The sequence below is a fragment of the Bidens hawaiensis genome, unplaced genomic scaffold, assembly GCF_021521415.1.
Source record: "Bidens hawaiensis isolate Kalapana, Puna unplaced genomic scaffold, B.hawaiensis_p1.1 tig00031108_1, whole genome shotgun sequence".
Lineage (NCBI taxonomy): Eukaryota > Viridiplantae > Streptophyta > Magnoliopsida > Asterales > Asteraceae > Bidens > Bidens hawaiensis.
This window is the reverse complement of record NW_027505202.1, coordinates 98671-121679: the sequence shown is the minus strand read 5'-3', so window position 1 is coordinate 121679 and position 23009 is coordinate 98671. Positions and strand designations below refer to the sequence as shown.

General features: G+C 34.4%; 1 protein-coding gene across 1 annotated transcript; it reads right to left on the bottom strand.

Moving 5' to 3' along the window:
* Positions 1-10649: 10649 nt before the first annotated feature.
* Positions 10650-11673, bottom strand: LOC143611418 (F-box protein At5g07610-like; the record flags this gene model as incomplete). The annotated part of the gene is made up of 1 exon (XM_077085619.1): positions 10650-11673. A coding segment is annotated over exon 1 (1017 nt), but the record flags the coding sequence as incomplete, so codon positions are not given.
* Positions 11674-23009: the final 11336 nt, after the last annotated feature.

Below are 23009 nucleotides of genomic sequence, written 5' to 3'. Positions count from 1 at the left end.
TAAAGACTAGAGGGAGATTGTTAGGCCCTTTCTTTACAATATTTTTTCGTATTTGTTGTATGTTTAGTTTAGGTTTGTTATGTTTGTTTGTTAAACATTTGGTTTGTAATAGTTGGGCTTTGAGCCCGTGTACTTTGAGCCCAATGGGCCGATTGATAATAAGAATATGTATATGAGAGATCACACTATATAATGTGCGAATCTTTTATAACACAACAACCCTTTTGCCATATTAGTTTTACAAACTTACAAACTCTCTTTCCTTCTCTCCATTCTCGGCCGCAAATAAGCATACCACAAGATCTGAGATCTTGGTCCTAGCTAGTTGTTTCCGCCAACTAGTTGAGAGGTTGATCCAAGATAACTAGTAATAGTTAGAGTGATGTTAGATCCAGTCACGGGACCTACATCTATGGCAAGTCATGAGCAGTTACTGCGAGGTAAGCTTCTCCCTCCTTCGCTTCAACGAGAAATTCCTGATATCAACAAGAAGGATCTGAAGAAAATGGACATCACCAGATGGCCATAGTTGTCCATCGCGCGTCAAACTTTATGAAGAAGTATGGAAGAAACCGATTTAGAGATTCAGGTGAGAATGGAATTGGGTTTGACAAGGACAAACTTCAGTGCTACAACTGCAATTAGACTAGGCACTTCACAAGGGAGTGGACAAACCCATCCAAATCAGCCAACGACATCAAGATTACTGAGGTTTCTGACAGCGAAAGTGGAAGTAGAAGTGACAAACGTCCTAATCAAAGTTCTTCTTCAAAACCAAGAGTTCCCCGAATCAGTCAAGGCAACTCTACAAAAGGGAACTCTGTGTCAACCTCAAAGGCCATGATAACTTTATTAGCTAAGGAATCAAACTAGGTTGGGAAGATGACCAATTCATCAAGCTAATCAACCTTTGTTGGGATGGCGTTTGTGAATGAGGATCAACCCTCATCAAGCTCTTCTGCAGAAGCATACCAAACTGTCGCATTCATTCCTGAGGTACACAAACTATGCTCTCAAGCTTGAATTGATGAAATAGAGACTAATAGAACTTATAATGTTGCCTTAATAGATGAAAAGCTAAGATTAACTATCATAACAATGATTACAAAAAGGTTGAGAAGATTTTTTCCACTAGAATTTAAACCCATAATAAAGATATTTCTAGATAAATGAGAAATTGTTTCAATCTAATAAACTAGCTAAGTTTCATGAAAGACGGGTAGTGGAATTAAATGCTAAAATTGAGAAACTACTGTTAGACTTAGCTCGAAGAAATATTGACGTAGAATAATTTGAGTTGGCTTCTGATAAACTGAATGAGATTATAAGGGCACATATATTGGGGTGAAACAAAATACAGGTATAAGCTATGATAACACAGCAGTTCCACCTACATTCAATGGGAAATATACTAGCCTAACTCACTTTGGTTTTGATGAGAATTATACTAGCCTAGCTCACTTTGGTTATATGCCAAAACCCAGGACATTTATTCCTCATGTCTCCAAAACTATTGACTCATTCCCATGTCAGTTCTAATGGAAGTTTATCTTCTTCAGTTGGTCGTTTTGTAGAAAGTAAATGTGTGGAAAAGGGCATGGGTTATGGAGAGAAAAGAGCTTTAAATTCACTTTTTGATTCAACATGAATCTAAAACAATCATTTGTTAACTCAGTCTGTAATAACAATACTTTGAAAAATATTTTGAATGTTCATGTAATATGTGAGAGTGTTAATGTCGACACTTCTCAAATGCTTTGAATAAAAATGATTGTTTTGTTTTTGATAGTGATTGTGAGACTATTTATGATGAAAATTGTAGACGTTGGTTGAGTTTTTTTGTTTCGTGAATAGAACATGTAACAAAACCAGGAAACTTACTTATAAGAAGTATTTTGCTTATTAGAAGTATTTATCTATTCCATTTTTTTATTTATATTAACAAGTAAACTCAAATTATTTATACAAACCATTGATCTTACTAGTAGGTAATTCAGTAACAGTTTGGGTAGATAATTTCAAACACTTTAATAGGCGCGTGTTGTTGTATAAATCAATAATTAGATAGCCAGTTTTAGTAATAGATCAACATTTGACTTCCCACACTCGGAACATACGCGCACAAACACAGGGTACGTAAAGGGTTATATACGCAACCAAATTAAGCCATGATAAAAATTTGCAAGTAAATGAATTTCCTTATCTTGATAAAACAAAGTTTTTAATAACCTAGAAAACTTACTTAAACTTCTAGTTTGATCAACAAGTTAGCATATATGATTAATGATTTACGTAAACCTAATCTTGGTAAGTTCACATGCAAGATGTAACATATTCACCCATCATGCTCTACATAACGCAAGTAGCCCATACACCCGATTTAAACATTGACAAAGATTGCAAGCTATAAAAAAACCATGAAGTTGAACTAATAAGACAGGCCAAAATGAAACTTTAGGATCAACATTCTCCATACATGTAAATTAGGTGACATTTTAACCCTAGTAGGTCAATCCAAGTTGAATTTTTAACAGATGTTGACCTTAAGATCCAAAAGTGAGTCAAGCCCTATCAAAAGGTGAGTGCATCTAGTGCCTTAAAATCATCATGGTAATATACAGTTCCCTCATTAGTTTCAATTTTTGAAATAGGCTTCTGCGTATCCATGTTTCTAATTTTTCCCTTCAAGGGTATACGTGTTAAGATGTAACATCCCGTTTTTCGGGTTTCAGTTAATAAATGAAAGTATGGGTTAGTAGGAGTTGGGCTAGTGTTGGGTCAAATGGACATGGGTTATGGACTTGGGTTATGAAAGAAAGAGGAAAGGACCATGGGCTTAAGCCCATGATCCATATATATATAAGCACTTAATACCCATTTTCATTCATTCACACATATTCCATACACCTCTCAAAACACACACTTAATCTCTCTCTCTCTAGCCGAAATATAGAAGAAGAAACGGATCCCGACCCAAGGTATGATAGTTTTTTGTTGTATGAGCTTAAACCGTTAGATATAGTCACAAAACGACGAGCCGACACCGTTAAACCGTTTAAGTCACGAGATCCGGGTGGAATCGGGTATAAACCGAACCTATGATGAGCTTAGGGGTCACCCTAGCTCAGATCTGGATCAAACGAGACGAAAAACGGTGAAAAACCGGTGGAAAACGAGCTAGATCTCGTTTTTCTGGTGAAACAGCGTTTTTCCGGCGGCGGCGCCGGAAAGGCGGCTGGTACGAGGTTAGCGTGTCAGAGAATGTTTCCGACATTCTCTGACCTAACCCTAATTCGCTAAGGGTAACTAGCGAAATAGATGTGATTCGCCAGCCGATTCGCTAAGGAAAGATTAGCGAACTGGCATGTAATTCGTTAAGGAAATAAGGGCGAACTAGGCCATTCGCTAAGGCCATTCGTTAAGGGAGGGACGAATGAACCCCATTCGTTATAGGGTTCATTCGTTGACCAGATCAGTTCGTTAAGGTTCAATTCGCTAAAGGGACCAGTTCGTTAAGATGCCTGATTCGTTACAAAGGCAGATTCGCTATAATGGGTAATTCGTTATGAATTCCCATTCGTTAAGGACTGAGTGACTAATTAGAACTTTGAAAGAATGACAGAATGGTCCCTGGACTTAGAAAAGAATGATTTAATTACAAAGAAGCTCTTGGATTTTATGTAACAAATTATTTAATGATTCAAAATCATAATGGAAAATGTGATAAGACAGTTAATAGAAATAAATTTTTTCCAAGCTGACCTGGCAGCTCGACCCGGGCTCTGCCCCTAGGACCCTGCTAGGGGCTGCCGCCCCTAGACCCCTGCTACCAGGGGCGCTGACCCCGGACCCCCGTTCGTTGAGGGTTATAATTAAACTAGAAAGACGATATGTGTAGTGATAGTTTATTGATGCGTATAATTATTATACAGTTAGTCGTGCACAACTCAAGAAGGGAATAACCGTAAACGGTGAACGCAACCGCATTGAGGTGAGTTTCTAGCCCCCACTTCCTTGTTATGTTTTCGGGGCTGTGTGCATACTCGACCCCACTTCCTTAAGTGTATTAACTATCACATCGAGTATGTACACAGCCCCGAAAACATAACAAGGAAGTGGGGGCTAGAAACTCACCTCAATGCGGTTGCGTTCACCGTTTACGGTTATTCCCTTCTTGAGTTGTGCACGACTAACTGTATAATAATTATACGCATCAATAAACTATCACTACACATATCGTCTTTCTAGTTTAATTATAACCCTCAACGAACGGGGGTCCGGGGTCAGCGATCTTTGGTGCATGAACGATCTTCGGATATTGCATGGACCGTCAGGTGGTAGTTAAAGATATGATTGATATGTATGATGTAAGATATGATGCATGTATGAATATATGATGCATGCATAATGTATGTAAGTTATGTCGATGGTACGTGAGCGCTCTTCGGAGATTGCACGTATTGTCAAGGAAAGTATGAAAGAACAGGGAATGGTACAGTTGCATAGAACAAAAGGACCAGACCCTCATAATATCTGTGATGGTAGGGACCAGACCCTAATAATATCTGTGATTGTAGGGACCAGACCCTCATAATATCTGTGATGGTAGGGACCAGACCCTAATAATATCTGTGATGGTAGGGACCAGACCCTAATAATATCTGTGATGTTGAGGACCAGACCCTTATAATATCTGTGAGGTTATAGGGTGGAAGGCTCTTTAAATAGGATGGTTAGTTATATATGAAGAGTAAGTATGATCAATGTACAACCCTTCGGGCACGTGTGCAAATATGAGAACAGATTGTACATTGTAAGATTAACTAGAACTCACTCAGCGTAGCTGACTTTTAGTATGCACGCAGGTGAGTAGATTGAGGCAGCTTGCATAAGAGGAAGAACATGGCATGGACTTGAAGAAGCTAGAATCTCAAGGAAGTGTTATGTTATTTTAAAGACAATGTTTTATGTTAAATAATTTGGAATGATTGTTAAGACAAGAAATATGGTTATGTAATGAAATGGTTTGAATGTTTTTAATATTCCGCGAATGTTTTCATTAACTCTGATATTTAGAACTGTGTTTATGAGTAAATTCAACGTGCAAAGTAAGGCTACCGGTAACGGGGCCTTACATAAGATGTGTACTAACAATCTGATTCTCGTATTTGAATAGTTTATTTTACACCCTATATAAGATCGGCCATTAAAGGAGATTGCTTTAGTAGATTAAATAGTAGTGAAAAATCTACAACAAAGATATCCATTATTATGTTTTTATTAAAATTATCTTCAACTTTACAATCTTTTGATAAGCAACTGGTTATGTTCGTCTCATCAACCACAATTGCGTTTACATTACTTTTAACAAAAGTTTCATCATAAATAGTCTCACAATCACAATCAGAAACAAAGCAATCATTTTTATTCAAAGCATTTTGAGAAGTCCCAACATTAACACTCTCACATATTACATGAACGTTCAAAATATTTTTCAAAGTATTGTTATTACAGACTGAGTTAACAAATGATTGTTTTAGATTCATGTTGGATTCAAAAAGTTAATTTAAAGCTCTTTTCTCTCTATAACCATGTCCTTTTTACACATTTACTTTCTTCTAAATGACCAGCAGAAGAAGATAAACTTCCATTAGAACTGACATGGGAATGGGATCAAACATGTTTTGGAGACAGAACGAATAAATGTCTTGGGTTTTGGCATATAACCAAAGTGAGTTAGGCTAGTATAATTCTCATTGAATGGAGGTGGAACTATTGTGTTATCATAGCCTATACATGTCTTTTGTTTTACCCCAATATATGTGCCCCAATAATCTCATTCAGTTTATCTTCTACGTCAATCCTTCTTTGAGCCAAGTCTGATTGTAGTTTCTCAATTTTAGCATTTAATTCCACTACCCCTGTTTCATAAAACTCAGCTAGTTTATTAGGCTGAAACAATTTCTCATTTAGTTTAGCCATAACATTATTATCGGTTTAAATTCTAGTGGAAAAGATCTTGTCAACCTTTTGTAATCTCATTTGTATGATAGTTAATCTTAGATTTTCATCTATTAAGGCAACATTATAAGTTCTATAAGTCTCTATTTCATCAAAGCAAGCTTGAGAGCATAGTTTGTGTACCTCAGGAATGAATGAGACAGTTTGGTATGCTTCTGCAGCAGAGCTTGATGAGGATTGATCCTCATTCACAAATGCCATCCCAACAAAGGTCAGAGGACTTCCTCTGATTAGCTTGATGAATTGGTCATCTTCCTAACCTAGTTTGATTCCTTAGCTAATTAAGTTATCATGGCCTTTGAGCTTGACATAGAGTTCCCTTTTATAGAGTTGCCTTGACTGATTTGGGGAACTCTTGGTTTTGAAGAAGAACTTTGATTAGGACGTTTGTCACTTCTACTTCCACCTTCGCTGTCAGAAACCTCAGTAATCTTGATGTCGTTGGCTGATTTGGATGGGTTTGTGCACTCCCTTGCGAAGTGCCTAGTCTAATTGCAGTTGTAGCACTGAAGTTTGTCCTTGTCAAACCCAATTCCATTCTCATCTGAATCTCTAAATCGGTTTCTTCCATACTTCTTCATAAAGTTAAAGTTTGACGCGCGATGAACAACTATGACCATCTGGTGATGTCCATTTTCTTCAGATCCTTCTTGTTGATATCAGGAATGTCTCCTTGTTAAAGCGAAGGAGGGATAAGCTTACCTTGCAGTAACTGTTCATGACTTTCCATAAAGGCATGAAACAATGCAACGTGTGTTTCATCAATTTGAGGAGTGGAGTAGGATGAACTACTTGCAGGCTTCTTAATTCCATGAGCTTTTAATGCTCGCTCAATAGCCTTGTATATCGTTTCTTGGAAGGAGTTTGAATTGGACGGTGCCTATGGACTTGCAGCAGTATTGAATGCAGAATTCTGTGTTGGATGAGCAGGAAACATCTTAACTCCATCAACCGGATGAATAGTGAGATGTGCTTAGCTAAGAAAAGTTGTACGAACTCCAGACCCGGTAGAAATTCCATCATGATTTAGAGAACTTGTGTGATTACCCAATCTGAGTTTTGTCCATTTCAAATGCTTGATGGTGGATGTTAAATCAGAAAGAGAAGTGATTTGTAGGTTCGTTGTTCTCTTGATGGTGATAACACTACTGTTCCAAGTGTAAGGTAAGGAGTTTAATAACTTTTCATTGATTTCAATCTGATCATAACCAATGTCGGCAATCTTCATCTTGGTGATCATTGTTTCAAGCTTGTGAATAAAATTTCCAACAGTTTCTCCTTGTACACGGTTGAACATATTGAATTTACCCCCTTCAACATGGCTTTATTTTTTTACTCATTCCTACATTCCCCTTAAACTTCTTAACCAGGGCATCCATAAGCCTTTAACAGTGGTGTGTTGCCTCAAATTTTGAGCAATTTTGAGTGAAAGGCACACACTTAGAACACCATAAGCCTTTTGATCATCACTTAACATTTTTCTATCATCATCATCATCATCATCATCATAGGCTATCACAGGCTTGGGAACTGGTCCATCAGCAGTATTGGTGGTAGGAATGTGAGGACCAATCTAAATTACTTTAAGAAGAGCATAATCAGTTATTCTTATGTAATTCTTGAAATGCCACTTGAATTCTTCAAAGTTATTATCTCACTTAAGCAGCTTAGGAGGTTAGTTGGTGGTCTAGGCCTTATTCTCAAATATTATGAAAGCTTTAATCAAACAGTTTTACAAACAAATTTTGTTGAAAGCTTTAAGTACAAACCAATCGAATTTGAAAGGATTCGAATCGAATTCCCAATCGAATCAAACAGGATTTCAATCGAATCGAATTGAAAGTTGAATCGAATAGAATTGAAAACTCAATCGAATCGATTCGATTCGAATTGTTTTATATTCGATCATATATGTTTTTTAGTACGGATTGTACATTTGCACGTCTTTTGCACTTTATCTATTTATGGAAACTCGATTGAAACACTTGAATACTTGTAGCTTTAAAAACCACCAATTTCAAGGCTTAAACCACACAAACTCTTGATCTTTAACACTTTTAACGTCACAAGAATCACACATACACCCTTTTTCATAAACCCAAAGTCTAAGAACACACTTCCTTTAAGCTTTCAAACACTCTTTTATCAACAAATGAACCCGTAGACCCGCTTAAACACTTGAATACAAGTCTTCAACACAAACAAGACCAAATTCCAAGGTCGTGACCCAATAACCACAACTAGTAGAGCCGAAAACTCTTATACTAATTGTAGGTCCTAAGAACAGATCATACAACAAACAACTAGTGTTCTTGGATCAATATGGACCACTAGCTAGCGGAAATCACTAGTGGTTAACCAAGATCTCGGATCTTGTGGTGTTGGGTTATTATCCAAAAGTAGAAAGGTTGAGAGGGAGAGTGAGTAGGTGAGATTGTAGTTTTTGCAAAAGGTTATTTTGTGCATGAGTATGCCTCACCTTATATATGTGAGTGCATATCATGCACTCTTTCATTATTCACGGCCCAATGTGCTTAGCATTACAAGGCCTCGGGCAAAACATACAACAAAAAAATTTACAAGCTAACTAGTATACATCGTGAATAGATCAAGTAAATACAAAAGACTAATAAACAAAACGATACCTTACAAGCCTACTTCTTCGTTCGTAAACGGCTACTTATAAACAAATCATGCTAGTCATATGATTTACCTAGACTCGAAACTAGTCTAAAATATGCTATTTATAATCATATACGCAGATATAGTTGTGGCCATGTCGGGTTATAGATAATTAATTGACCACACACGAGTAATTAGTTGAAGATAGTAGTTACGACCCCACTTAATTACTTGATAGATATATCATATTTACTTGCTAGATATCATATTTAGCTTGTAGACTGTTTGAACCCAAAATTAGGATTCGAACCAAACTAAAACATCATTGGGTGGCACATGAAAAAACATCAACAGTAGGGAACTAAAGGAAGAAGAGGCAAGTATTGTAAATATTTCAATTTGGGACGGGATACAAAGCTCTTTCCTGCCATAACTGTTGGGAGGATGAATTACCATCGAAGATCTTGTTTCCATCTTTATTTGTTCTATAACAGAAGAAACATATTGTGTTAAAAGAGTTTTACATTTGAAACAAAAATGGTTAAACTTTTTTATATTGTGAAGATTGTAATTGTAATACGTATCAATACTTTGTTTCAAGTATATTGTGTTACAATGGTTGCTAATTGATCAGCTATATTCCGGATTGTACGTGTCATTCGATTTCCAATCAATGGAGCCAAATGACAGAACCTGAAAATAAAAGATGGAACTAATAGATTAATCGAATTTGAGAAGGATTAGATCACCGATTAAAAAGGTATAAAACCACATATTTTAATAAACATAAATATGGATGATCCATAAACCAATACATTAATATATATATATATATATATATATATATATATATATATATATATATATATATATATATATATATATATATCTAATAGTCTGTTAATAGTTTATTTTACACCTATGTAAGATCGTCCATTAAAGGAGATTGCTTTAGTAGATAAAATAGTAGTGAAAAATCTGCAACAAAGATATCCATTATTACGTTGTCTCAAAAAGGGGTTTATATTTTCGTTTGAAATACATAGGATTTGTTATTTGACTTTTAAGAGCCAATCAGCATTGTGCTCATATATTATAGAACAAAGACCCAAATACTTTACATGTAAATAATGGTTTGGAAAAATAGTTTTAAACACTTATAAAAGTGCATATGGTTGTATAAAAATATGGCAAGATAACAGAACTTAATAATGAATCTCCCAAGTACACGACTTTACATTTCTCGGTGATCAGCAGAACATACATGCACATACACAAACTAACAGGTGCCATATACACAATCAATTAAGACAAAATATAAACTTGCAAGTAAATGACTTTCTATTTCTCGATAAACAGAAAATACATGCACAAACACAAACTAACACGCACCAGATACGCGATTGAAATAAGCCAAAATAAAAATTTGCGGATAAACGACTTTCCATGTCTCAATATACAAAGCTTAACTTATAACTCCAGGTTGATCCTCAATTCTAAATAAGCATAACTTTACTTATCGTTCAAGGTTGATCCACAATTTAGTACCAGACTGATAAAAACTAACAACAAATATATTATTTTACCTAACCAGATCATGGTAAGTTCACATGCCTGATGCAACATCTTCACTAGTTATGTTCCGGATTAGCAAAGCAGCTTCAAAATCCAGCCAGCGAATCTGAATTAAAGTCGAAAGCAAGTTACAAGTGAGACATTTTGATACTGAAACAACCAAACCAATCAATTGAACCTGTTTGAAGCACCATGAAAAACCATTTTCATAAATGAAAATCAAATATATTTTAAACAGAAGACATGTACCATACTACTAATAATTTTAAAACACACATTCAAACATAAACAAACCTAATTGTCTTTCAGAAAGAAGTTAAGCTTTCGATGTGGCGATGAAAATTTGTTGAGCAGTTGGTTGTCCTATACATCCGGCTATTGAAACTGTTGTCATGAACATTATAGATTACTATCTGCCTGTTGCCCATCAGCACCACGAATGCACCTTCTTCTTCTTCACCTCTAACCACATCAATGACTCCAAAAACATAACCGTGCCAACGTTTATCCATAAACTTCGGCAAAGCACTTGCAATTCCATCAAGCTGTATTTGATACTTGACAAACCGCCCCGAATGATCGCTCAACATCTCATACACATTCAGGGAGCTAGAGTAATTTGGGCAAGTACGGTATACTGTTAAATGCAGATGACCTCTAGATTCCCCGAGGTATACTTCGCAATAATCATATTCTGAAGGCATCATCATCTCCTCGGTTAAGGGCAATGTTTGCAACTGTTCAACATCGAGTTTAAAGTACATGTGATTGCGTTTAGAGGGAGCCCAATAAATAGCTCCATTCCAGTAAACCCCATCTTGGCAGTAGAAGGGTCTATTTGGAGAGAAAGATTCGACAGAAATCTTCCACATCCTTGTTTCAGATGAGTAAATTTGAATCTGAAACAAGTACTCTGTACGAGGCTCCAAAATACGAATACAAACAAGTTTGTAGTGAACACAATTTCTTGGATGATATGCCAGACCCATAAACCAGATGGATTTACGAGCCTCATCCCCTCCTAGGACCGACGGTATGACTGCAAACTGCTTGGTAGTGGGATTAAATACGTAATACTTACGTGCACCTCTGTCATTACTGTTATTGCAACGATCACTACAGCAGAGCAGTAGTCCGTTACAAGATTGTGCAATTCTGATACCGTGGCGGTCGACGCAGAATTTGAGCATAAGAGAATAAAGAGTTCTTTGGCTTCCACCATTATACGAAATATACAAATTGCTACCAAAAAGACCAGCAGATTCTGAAAGATTATACTTATCATACCGATTAGTGAAATCTTTGTGAGTTAAAAGCCATAGCCAGTGTTTGGATACAGACTTGAGGCGAAGGACGGATTTGACAGGTAGCCTGATAAGGATTTCGGTTAGAAGGTCATTGCTGGAAGCAACACGAGCTGCTGATTGCAGATCGGAGGCCTGCTTCATTTTCTTGGTTTTGGATCTGGTGATCATCATTTTCGATCGGAGTGTTTGATGTTTGGAGATCAAAAGTTTACCAAATAATGACGAAATAAGTTGTGGAATTACAAGAGTTTAAAATTAATATTTTATGTCTTTTGGTTTAATCAGTAGAAGCCCAATGGTTTTCTGTTTTTTTTAAATACTTGAGATTTGTAATGTAAAAAAATAAGGTTTGGAATATATTAAAAAATCATTTCCTCTCTATCACAGTGTGTGTTAGTGTGTGAAAGACCTAATTATCGGTATTCTTTGTGAATCAACGATAGTTGGAAGAATTGATCCTGGTATTCGTGTGAATCAACAGGTTCAATTATTTATCTTATTTATGATCTACGTCTTTTCTGGGAGTTTTGGGAAGTTCTTCACGGGTATTCTTAGAATCAACGTGCTTGACATCCAATTTTATCTTCACGCTAGGGTTTCCCAAATAGAGGTGGGCTAAGCATTCGGTGTATTTACTTGTAATACGTTTACCCTATTATGACTTCCAGAATATATATATATATATATATATATATATATATATATATATATATATATATATATGCATATATGGTGTAATAAAAAACGACATAATTATTATTATTATTACTTTTTTACATTTTCAAATTATGAATTCACAATTAATCAAAATAATTAATAAGGAAACTTATTAATATTTAAATTAACTACTATGATATATATTTACTTAACCCTCTTTGTAAACTTGTCATACCCCCTTCCCTAAACTTTCAGTTCCTTCAACAATTTTATTTGACATATCACTACCCTCTAATATTTTTAGTCATTTCAAGTATCTATAACATATCAAATCAAATACTATAAAATTTATTTTTTTATCTTTTTTCATTTTCTATCTTTTTGTGTTTATTGTTCTTTATCAAAATAATAATGTTAATTATCATTATAAAATGTATTTAGAAAATAATGATATTAATTTATCTTATGCAACCCGACAAAAAGATCATTTATATATTTTTTGATAGGTTTACATGAGAAAAGAACCAACTTGTTGTTTAAGTCTTATGTTGTTTAATGTATTTTATTGATGAAAAAAATGTGTTTATTTTTTAAAGTAAGTTACCTCTAAAAATTATTAAAAAAAACACACCTTAAAAGTATTAAAACACTTACAGAAAAAAAATGTGCTTTTTTTTCTTTTTTTATTAAATATCGTTTTCTACATAAACAAATTTTGTTTTATAAAAAAACAAAAAAGAAATATTATAATATGCAAAAAAAGAAGGAAAAGAAAACCTATTTAAATGTAAACCACTCAAGTTTCGTGAGATGTGTACTTCATCACCTGTAGACACTCAAGTTCCATCTTCTGTTTTTGTATCTTTTTTGTATATGAGCCTCTCCTCTGTTAATGCAATCTATTATCAACAGTGTCTGAAGTAAGTCTACATGCTGAACCATCCAACAGAATTGTACCACCTGCTACACCACCGACTGTTCCCCTGCCAGAAAATACTAATCAAGGTGTCAATAACCCTGCTACTCAATCTGCTGATTCAACCGATTATTATGCATATATGGTGTAAAAAACGACATTATTATTATTATTATTATTATTATTATTATTATTATTTTATATTTTAAAATTATGAATTTACAATTAATCAAAATAATTAATAAGGAAACTTATTATTTAATATAAACTAGTCAGGTGCCCGTGCGACACAACGGAATACGCACGAAAATTTATCGGTGTCAGTACGTTCCTCGCAACAGTAGGTGCATATCCCGATGATGGTATGTGCTTAACGTGACATCAGACGCGTAACCGTTGTTGGTAAGCGCGTCACAACACCAACATGCGAGTAATCTGATACGTCTAAGCATTCAGTGTATTTACTTGTAATACGTTTTCCCTTTTATGACTTCCAGAATATGCATATATGGTGTAAAAAAACGACATAATTATTATTTCTTTTTTACATTTTAAAATTATGAATTCACAATTAATCAAAATAAATAATAAGGAAACTTATTATTTAATATAAATAATATTTTTAAATTAAATGTTTTGGTAAAAAATCTGTTAAGGATCCAGTGACCAAATCTGTTGTGTGAGGTTTAGTGTTAAGGTAACAAAAGTGAATATATGAACAAATTATGGATGAACACCAAGATTTGTTGCGAGGAAAAACCCTTTAATCTTATTCGGATTAAAGGAAAAAAAACCCCGGGAGATGACAACTTGTCTATCACCAATTTATTAATGTCAAAAGGGTTACAATTGGTGGAGCTGAAGATCAACGATTACAAATAATGCTAAGTGTGTGTGTGATTATAGAGAACCTATGAGCTAAGCTTTGCAGTTGTTAACTAATGAGTGTGTATGTGAGTGTCTGCCTAATGTTGATCTCATCTCAATATATAAAGAAAAGAAATTAACAAACTAACAACTAGGTCCTAATAATCCGCCACTTCTCCACTCTTCTTCCATCGTGCCTTTTGACCACGTGCCACAGAAGTCCAGTAGCAAAATAAGTGGTAGACTAAGTCTAGGAGCCGTTATAGTTATTAAACATCAGTCTTCATATGACATTCTTCCATCAATAGCAATATTGACTCAGGATCCTGGATCCAGACTCAGCTAGAGAATACTTCAGAAGGATACTTGATCCAAGCTCGTCATCAAGAATAACATATCCTCAGCAGTTAATTATTTGTGACTCAGCATTAACTACCGTGATATATATATTTACTTAACCCTAAGATAGTTTTAAAGGATATTGGTTACTGCCAATATTAGATTTGTTACCTACAACTTCTAACTTTTACTCTATTTGTTTTTGTCACTCCCTCACAAACGGATGACTATCGTCGTTAGTGGAATCTTGTCAAAAATCATACTAGATCGTTAATGCACTTCACAACAGTCGAAACGCCATTGCATCTTATCAATTGGTCCTTTCTTTACGTTAGTCGACCTCGGAGTTGTTTCAGCTGCCTTCTGTAGATGTCCGAAGAGCCCTGAATCACGTTTACCTTATATGACTTCCAAAATATGGTGTAAAAAAGGACATAATTTTAATTTCCTTTTACATTTCAAAATTATGAATTTACAATTAATTAAAATAATTAATAAGGAAACTTATTATTTAATGGATGAATATCATATATATTCTTACAAAGTTGAGAAATATCACACACACACACACACATATATATATATATATAGGTTAGGCTAAACCCCTTTGTGTACTTGTCATACCTAATTCTCTAAACTTTCAGTTTCTTCTATAATCTTATTTGACATATTACTACCCTACTTTTAGTCATTTCAAGTATCCTTAAAAATATCAAATCAAATACTATAAAATTTAATTTTTTTATTTTTTTTTTCATTTTCTATCTTTTGTGTTTATTGTTCTTTATCAAAATAATAATATTAATTATCATTATAGAGAGAGAAAGTAGAGAGTGTTTGGGAAAGTGAAAGTAAATGAATGAAAGATATATTGGGTTGTCCCTATTCAGCCTATCTCACGACATGGTAAAAAATCTCGAGTTTTAAACGACTTCACACTGAGCCCCGAACTCTGAAAATATTTACAGATTTAAACCCGAAAATTATTTACACACTGAATCCAAACACTTAAATATATACAAGATATATTTTTGTCGCTCCATCACTTAGCCACTTTTACACAATGGACCTTAACACAAACCCATTAACTTTACATGGAATCAAAATCAAACTTGATTTTTTAAGATGAAACGTAAAGATAAATAATATAAAATAAATTAAAAATAAAACACACTTAATATTTTAAGTTAAAAACTAAATGAAATAAACAAAACAAAATACGAACAATCTGTAGTAAAGATGAAATTAATATTATATTTAATATACTAATTATGAGAAAGATCACGACATAAAATCACATCATCCGTTATCGTCCTAGATCGCACTTCTATTTTAATATTATTATGTCAAGAACCCAAAGGTGATTGTTGATATAATTTGTCCATTTTAAGCTTAACAAGTTATTTGATGTCCATGTGATACATTAAGGTATTGTAGGTCCCGAACCGCCGGATCGGGCATATGAACGAATTTGTTTTTGATAATTGGTCGAGGCGGGTGCAGCGAAATCAAACGACCGAACAAAATAATATAAATATAATAAAGATAGTGAACGATCTCTTTGTCGGTTTCAAAGATTAAGTATTTGATAAATGAACCGACACACCCTAGGTGAGCTCCCCTTGGGTGGCTGAAAACACCTTACAAAACACACATATATATAAATAAAGTCCTATTAATAGCAAAACACAAATAAAGTCTCGGATCTGGAATTCATGCTCACTTTAATTATTTTCTTGACCATAAATATATTACGAGTTTCGGCATATTGATATTGCAGGTCACAAATTATTGGCCTTACAGTTATATATTAAGCACGATACTTATGTGGTCCCCATTTAATCCGACAAATTACAACTCCACCATATCTCTAGCATAGTTTGTGTTTACCAGATCACCTGAATTGACTCCAACCCCTAATGATTGATCAAAACATTTTAAGCTTATATAAACTTTTTGCAAACTTTTTTAAACAATAAAGGTTGAACCATGGACTTACTTGCCAAACTGACTTACAAGCCTTCATATAAAGTGTTTAGGACTTATTTTTTTGCCCCACGTTACGTGGTTCTAATATACCCCTTTTTTTTGTCAATTTTCAGCATTTTGTGTTGAGAATTGTCAACATTTTTCTATTGGACATAAATTATTTTAAGCACTTTGCAGTTTTTCTGCTTTATCATTTTAATTTTCAACATTTATATTTAAAGCAAAAATAATTTTTATTGTGGTCAATCACTAATAGGCTCGTGTATGACCGACTAATAACGTTTTTGCCTTCATTGATATGACTTATTTCGGAGTTGGCAACCGCTTCATGAATGTGTAACCACTAGCATAGGCGGGAGTTTAAGTATATAAAACTATGACACTTACTCGTTTGTCAAGCCTATCTACACATCAAGCAATGATCTTGTTGGTTTTTGATCTACTATTTTTATATGCTTGGATCATTAGAGACAATTTCTTATCATTTTTCAAATGTTGGATTGATTTCTCAAAATTTTATAATTTTTATATCATAGGATTCTCTTTAAGCAGGAGCTCCCTCTAACTAAGAAAATATTTTAAATTGTTTTCTAATTTTCATAAAATATGATATATTTTTGGCAAAGTCAAGTGACTTAATTTTGTATTTCTTATAAATAAACTGAAATTTTTTTGGTGAGTTAAACTTAACTCAATTTCACCCTCTAAAATAGTGACATATTTAAAAATATTTACAATTTAACAACACAAAAAGATAACGAAATTTAATCAAAAGAAATAATAACCAAAGACTTCACAAGATATGGAAATCGGTTATGATCAAAGACTTTAGTGAAAAGTCGGCTGTCACACCCTCAATTTCCACATGCGGGGTTTTACCTCGAGGCGCGTGACAAACCATGATCTCAAACATTAGTTACAACAAGCAACGTCTAAATATTTTAAATAAACTTTATTATCCCACATTTGGGAAAACCATTCAGAGTTAATGTCTTAATGTTTTAATATGCGGAAGCGTAACATAACGGGAAACATCCCAAGCAAAACAAAATAGTCTAAGGCGCCCAAAAACATGCGCAAACCATAACGTTATTAAGTAAAAAGGATCCACTTATGATGCAATGTCTATTGGTGATCATGAATGCAACTCCTATCCTTGCACTATCAACGACCTGAGAAAGACATGCTAAAACTGGTCAACACGACGGTTGGTGAGTTCACAGTTTGAGTTTAAAAAATGTTTGATAAACAAACCATTTAGTAAGTAAACATTGTAAGTTGTAAAGTATGAATAATGTATGCATTAGTAATACCGCTAGTTAATTAGGCTAGCGATCATGTTACATTAGTGTGTTCCATTGTGACCGAGGCTGACTTGTTAGTTTGTTTGCCACCCACGAAGTCTAATATAAGACTAGTGTGTTTCTAGTAATTGAGACGCCCGGAGACTCCCTCAACCGAGAGCCCCGAGGGGGTTCGTCAAACCCAGTAGTACTACCTTTCATTACCCAGCCAATATACAATTGTTAACGGTCCAATGTGCATGGGGGACTTCAGTATAGATTCACAATGTACACATGAGGTATTAAAAATTTTACAATTATCCAAAAAGAGTTTGTATGTTGCATGCTTTCCCCCCAAAAGGAGTAAGTAAAAAGTGGAGTAGTGGAACTCACCTCGAATGCGGTTCAAATTGAAAGTCAACTTCCTAAGTCAAGTTGTTCTAGTGCCTAAATCATACAAGCACTATAAGTATTGGCTAAGCAATTCCTAGAATCCTTAGTATCCAAACAAATCCCTTGTTTATTTGAAGTTTGACCAAAGTTTGACTTTCTGTTGACTTTGACCAAAGTTTTACTTTTGTTGACTTTGACCAAAGTTTGACTTTTGACCAAAAGGTCCAAGTTGTTGACCGTTGACTAAAAAGTCCAAGTTTCGATGACCGAAGACTAAAAATTGAACTTTGTTGACTGTTGACCAAAATGTTGACCAATGGCCCGTTGTGACTTTTAACCAATTCGTTAGACTTAGAATGTTTACATTATGTTCCTAGTCACAACTTTAACAACAATCAAGTAAAGTGCACTTAGCCACTTTTTATGCAATTCTATGACTAAGTCCAACTCCTATTACTTTCAACATTTCACAAGTAAGACTAGCCACTTAGTCAAATAGTTCCAAGTTGACTCACAAAGTCAAAATTCAAATTAGCATAGTTAATATATTACAATTTACAACTATCTTAACTAATCAATATATTGATCATCCTTAACCAAATTTCAATCATCCAAACCGATTTTTCTCAACAACCTAAACTTAAAATTAAATTACCAAATAATTCACACATATTCCCACAAGCGTTAGGTACAACATATATTTTTCTCATAATTTTATAATTCACCAAAACATGCAGATTATTCACACACTACATCAACCTAATTTTCATCTCTATTTTGACACAACAGTACACAAATATTTGTCAAAAATTCTATATTTGTCCAATTGATACAAGACAAATTGGATTAGATTTTTATTTCAATTTATAACATTCCAGAAGTGGAATTATATCCATATCTATTTTCAACATCAAGTTATGAAATTTATAACACAACTCAGAAACTTTACCCCTAAATCAGATTTGCCACCCGATTTTATAAATTAATAAAAAGTCTTCAAACAAAGTCCAAAAATTAAGATTCTCAACTTTCTGAAAACTAGATTCAAAAATAGTTGTTCATAGAATCAAAAATCGACCAGAAACACAAACGTATCATCAATTTATTCACCATACAATCCAAGACACAAATTCTGCCAGAAAGCAGATTCAAACCACAATTCACAAAAGTCATGATTTCTACATCTTTATGACTCTGTATTATCAAAGATCATTATTACACAATCAAATTTCATGTCTTTTTATTATCCATTTGATATCATAAGAAAAGTAAAAACAATTATATTTATAAAAGATTCAAACTTCTAGACTAAAACTCATACAAATTCTTTTGACTCATCAAACTTTGATCATCCCCTTTTATGATCCAAATCATTTGGATACAAGGTTCATATGTATACAACAAAATATAAATACCTACCCTCTTTATTGATCCAAATGTTTACTCCCCTTGCTTCCCAATAATCACCCAACCTTATGTGTATGAGAATGACATTGAAAGAGAGTGTTTGCAAAACAAAGTGAGAGTATGGGTGTGTGTGTGTGGTTCACGGCCAAGGAAGAGAGAAAAGGGAAAGAGAAAGGCTTTGGAAAATCAATAGTTCATAACCTCTTTTGTATTAATAAACCTTTATTATTAATTTAATGAAAATAATACCTTAGGTTAGTTTTATTAATCCATATGTGACATGTTACTTATTTTATAAAACATATCCTATGTAATATAATCTAAGGTTCCATATAAATAACCAACATGTAACATGACATATAATATAACTTGTTTAATCACCTAGCTTACTTACAAATCACATAATTATGTATCAACTACAATATATCATATTGATCACATAACACATTATACTTATCATATACAGTACATGCTACATAACACGTTTATTATAACATGCATGACGAGTTTATTATTCTAGTTATAATTATCCACTTATTCTTGTTTAAGTCATCAACGACACATTAACTTAAATGTACGCATACATGACACTACATGTATAAGAGTTCATTAACATAGTTCACAGAACTAACTGCGTTTACAGACACAGTCAACCAGATTTAACTGTGTTTAGTTAACGGAGTTAACCTGAAATTTGGCAGTTGTCACATCGGCAAAGTTGTAACTTTGTGAACCCATACAACACAGGCAAGTTTCCGGTCATAACAATCATGAATGAAATGCATTCGAATGTCAATATATTTTGTCTTAGAGTGTTGGACCAGTTTTAACAATACAAATCGTTGCTTCGTTATCACACTTGATAGGGGTGTTAAAGAAATTAAAATCGTAATCTAGCAGCTGATGCTGGATCTAAATCACTTGTGAACAGCATGCAGAGGCGGCAATGTATTCTGCTTCAGTGGTGGATATGGATACGGTGACCTGCTTCTTGTATTGCCAAGAGATTAACCGGTCTCCCAGGAATTGACATTCTCCTAAAGTTGATTTTCTATCAAGATTGCATCCCCGTAATCACTATCAGTGTATGCGTGCAGTAACAAAGAAGAGTCTTTGGGATACCAAATACCTAAGCGAGGCTTTCCCTTTATGTACAGAAAGATACGCTTGACAGTGGTTAAATGAGACTCTTTATGATTGCATTGATATCTTTCACACTTACAGACAGGGAACATAATGTCCGGTTTGCTGACAGTGAGATACATTAGGGAGTCAATCATAAACTAATAAAGGTGTTGATCGACTAACTTTCCCAATGGATCTGGATCTAACACTGGTAGTGTAGCAATAGGAGTGAGGAAGGAATTTGCGTCCTTGAACCCAAACTTCTTAACAATAACGTTTTTCTATTGATGAATCAAAATTCTGTCTGGCTTTTGTTCAACTTTAAGACCAAAAAGAAAGTCATTTCTCCCAATGAACTCATTTCAAACTGATGTGTAGCAAAACACATATCGTTTTATCCCGTTTTTGTGTTGTTTTGTGCGTAAACAGTTAACGAATATAACTTGTTCTTGCATGAAATTAAATGTTTGTGTATACTAAAGGTCCCATGTTGAAGAAAGAGAAAAAACGAGTTTAATGAAGAAAGAATAAGCTCAAACAGGACTCGGATGAAGCCGGTATGCGCGTTTGAAGATAAACGAGTCAGAAAATGAAGAAACGAGCACCCAGAACCTGGCAACGCTGCGCGACCAGGTGAGGCATCCATGCCCACTCTATGAGACATCCCACATGTCCCAAAGTCTGCCAAGAATGTTCATGAATCAGCTACCCCATCTATTTTGTCTTCTAGTGGACCTTGTGGGCTTGTTTTAAACGATTTTATATTAGGAATGAGGTGTTTAAACATATATATATATATATATATAGGGCTAATACCCTATGAACGATTTTAACATAAGATTTTCAGCCACAACACCTGCTCTAGAGGAGAAACCAAGGAGGACAAGCTTACGGTTATATCTTTTATCCTTCGGTTGTCGGTTTTGACTATTTTAGCGTTTGTGAGTTCGTTTTTGGTTTTTAATCATTCAAACATTTCGTAATCAGATTTATATGAACATTTTTATCATTTATATCTATTTTATCTACTGTTCATTGATTATGATTGGCTAAACCTCTTTGTTCTACCTAGGTTAGATGATTATTGTTCGGTTTTGATGAGTTGATTGGATTGTTTGATCAATATGACATGAATTGCTATTGAAAGTTTGGTTTAATGATAAATTAGGTTGTGCTTAGTGGCTATGATTTTATTGGTTTTGTCTCATAACCCCGTGCTTTGATTAATTGAATTGGTTTTGATTGATAGTTGTATGTTCAATTATTTACTTTGTGTTTAGAGTTTGATTGCGGTAGGATCAACCGTAGGGTTTTGTTGAGATTGTTAATTGATATAATTCAGCGGGTAAGCACCTTCTTAGAGACCGAGAGGTGATAGAAAGTAAACTCATCTCATAGCTTTTACTTGTTAGAATTAGGATCGCGCGAGAGCGGGTTCGGTTCTTGTCGGGTTTGGGTTTGTGAGCGATTAGTTGATCCAGTTTAAGTTAAACTAAATGGTTCCTCTATCCTTGGTTGCGTAGTATTCGTTTCCATTAGGGTCGTGTGTTGGTGAGACCGAGAGGAGAGTCGACATTAGAACACTTTAGCAATTCATTTCCCGGTTTGTTCTTAAAAGCAACTAAGTGTAAGTTAGGGTTTGTTAGTGAGACCGAGAGGTGATCTAGCTTTCTTGAGTGAAACTTGGTTGTGTCATCCTTAGATACCGGTGTCGTGAGATTATTCAATCCATTAGCTTGTTAGACCTTCAATATGATTCTTAACTAGGTATACGTCTTTTCCATTGTTAATTTCATTCGTAAAGTTTCGTTAAGTCTTGTTAAGTTAAGTCTTCTAATTTAGTTAAAGTAAGTTAGGTTAAGTAGTTTAATAATTAAAAATCATTTTAAAAATATTATTTTTAGGAAGGTCTTTTCTAGGGTTAGTAATCATAGACGTTTTCACGTGTCCTTATGTTCGATACTCGGACTTCCTTAGGTCTATACTACTTTTGATCGGTACACATGCCAGTTGTGTGTGGATTCGTTAGGAGTTTCGTTTTATAAATTTAAAGCTTAGTTGTGAGTTCCATAGAAAGAGCATCATTAGACACACATCACAAACCGACTTTGCATGACCTTGGCGAACTCTCCACACAGCTTATCACATGTCGATCCAAAGATGATGTCATCAACATACACTTGGACAAGAATCTGTTCATCGTTTACCTTCTTGATAAACAGTGTTTGATCAATAACACCTCTATATAGTCATTCTTCAATAGATGTTATGCTAAAGTGGCATACTAAGCACGAGGTGCTTGATGGAGGCCATATAGAGCTTTATTTGGACGGTAAACATAATTGGGATGTTCAGGATCTTAAAACCTAGTGGTTTCTTGACATAAATCTATTCTTTCACCTTTCCATACAAGAAGGCAATCGTCACATCCATGTGATACACTTTGAAGTTCATGTATGAAGCATAGGCCATAAAGAGACGAATTGCCTCGAGCCTAGAAACAGGAGC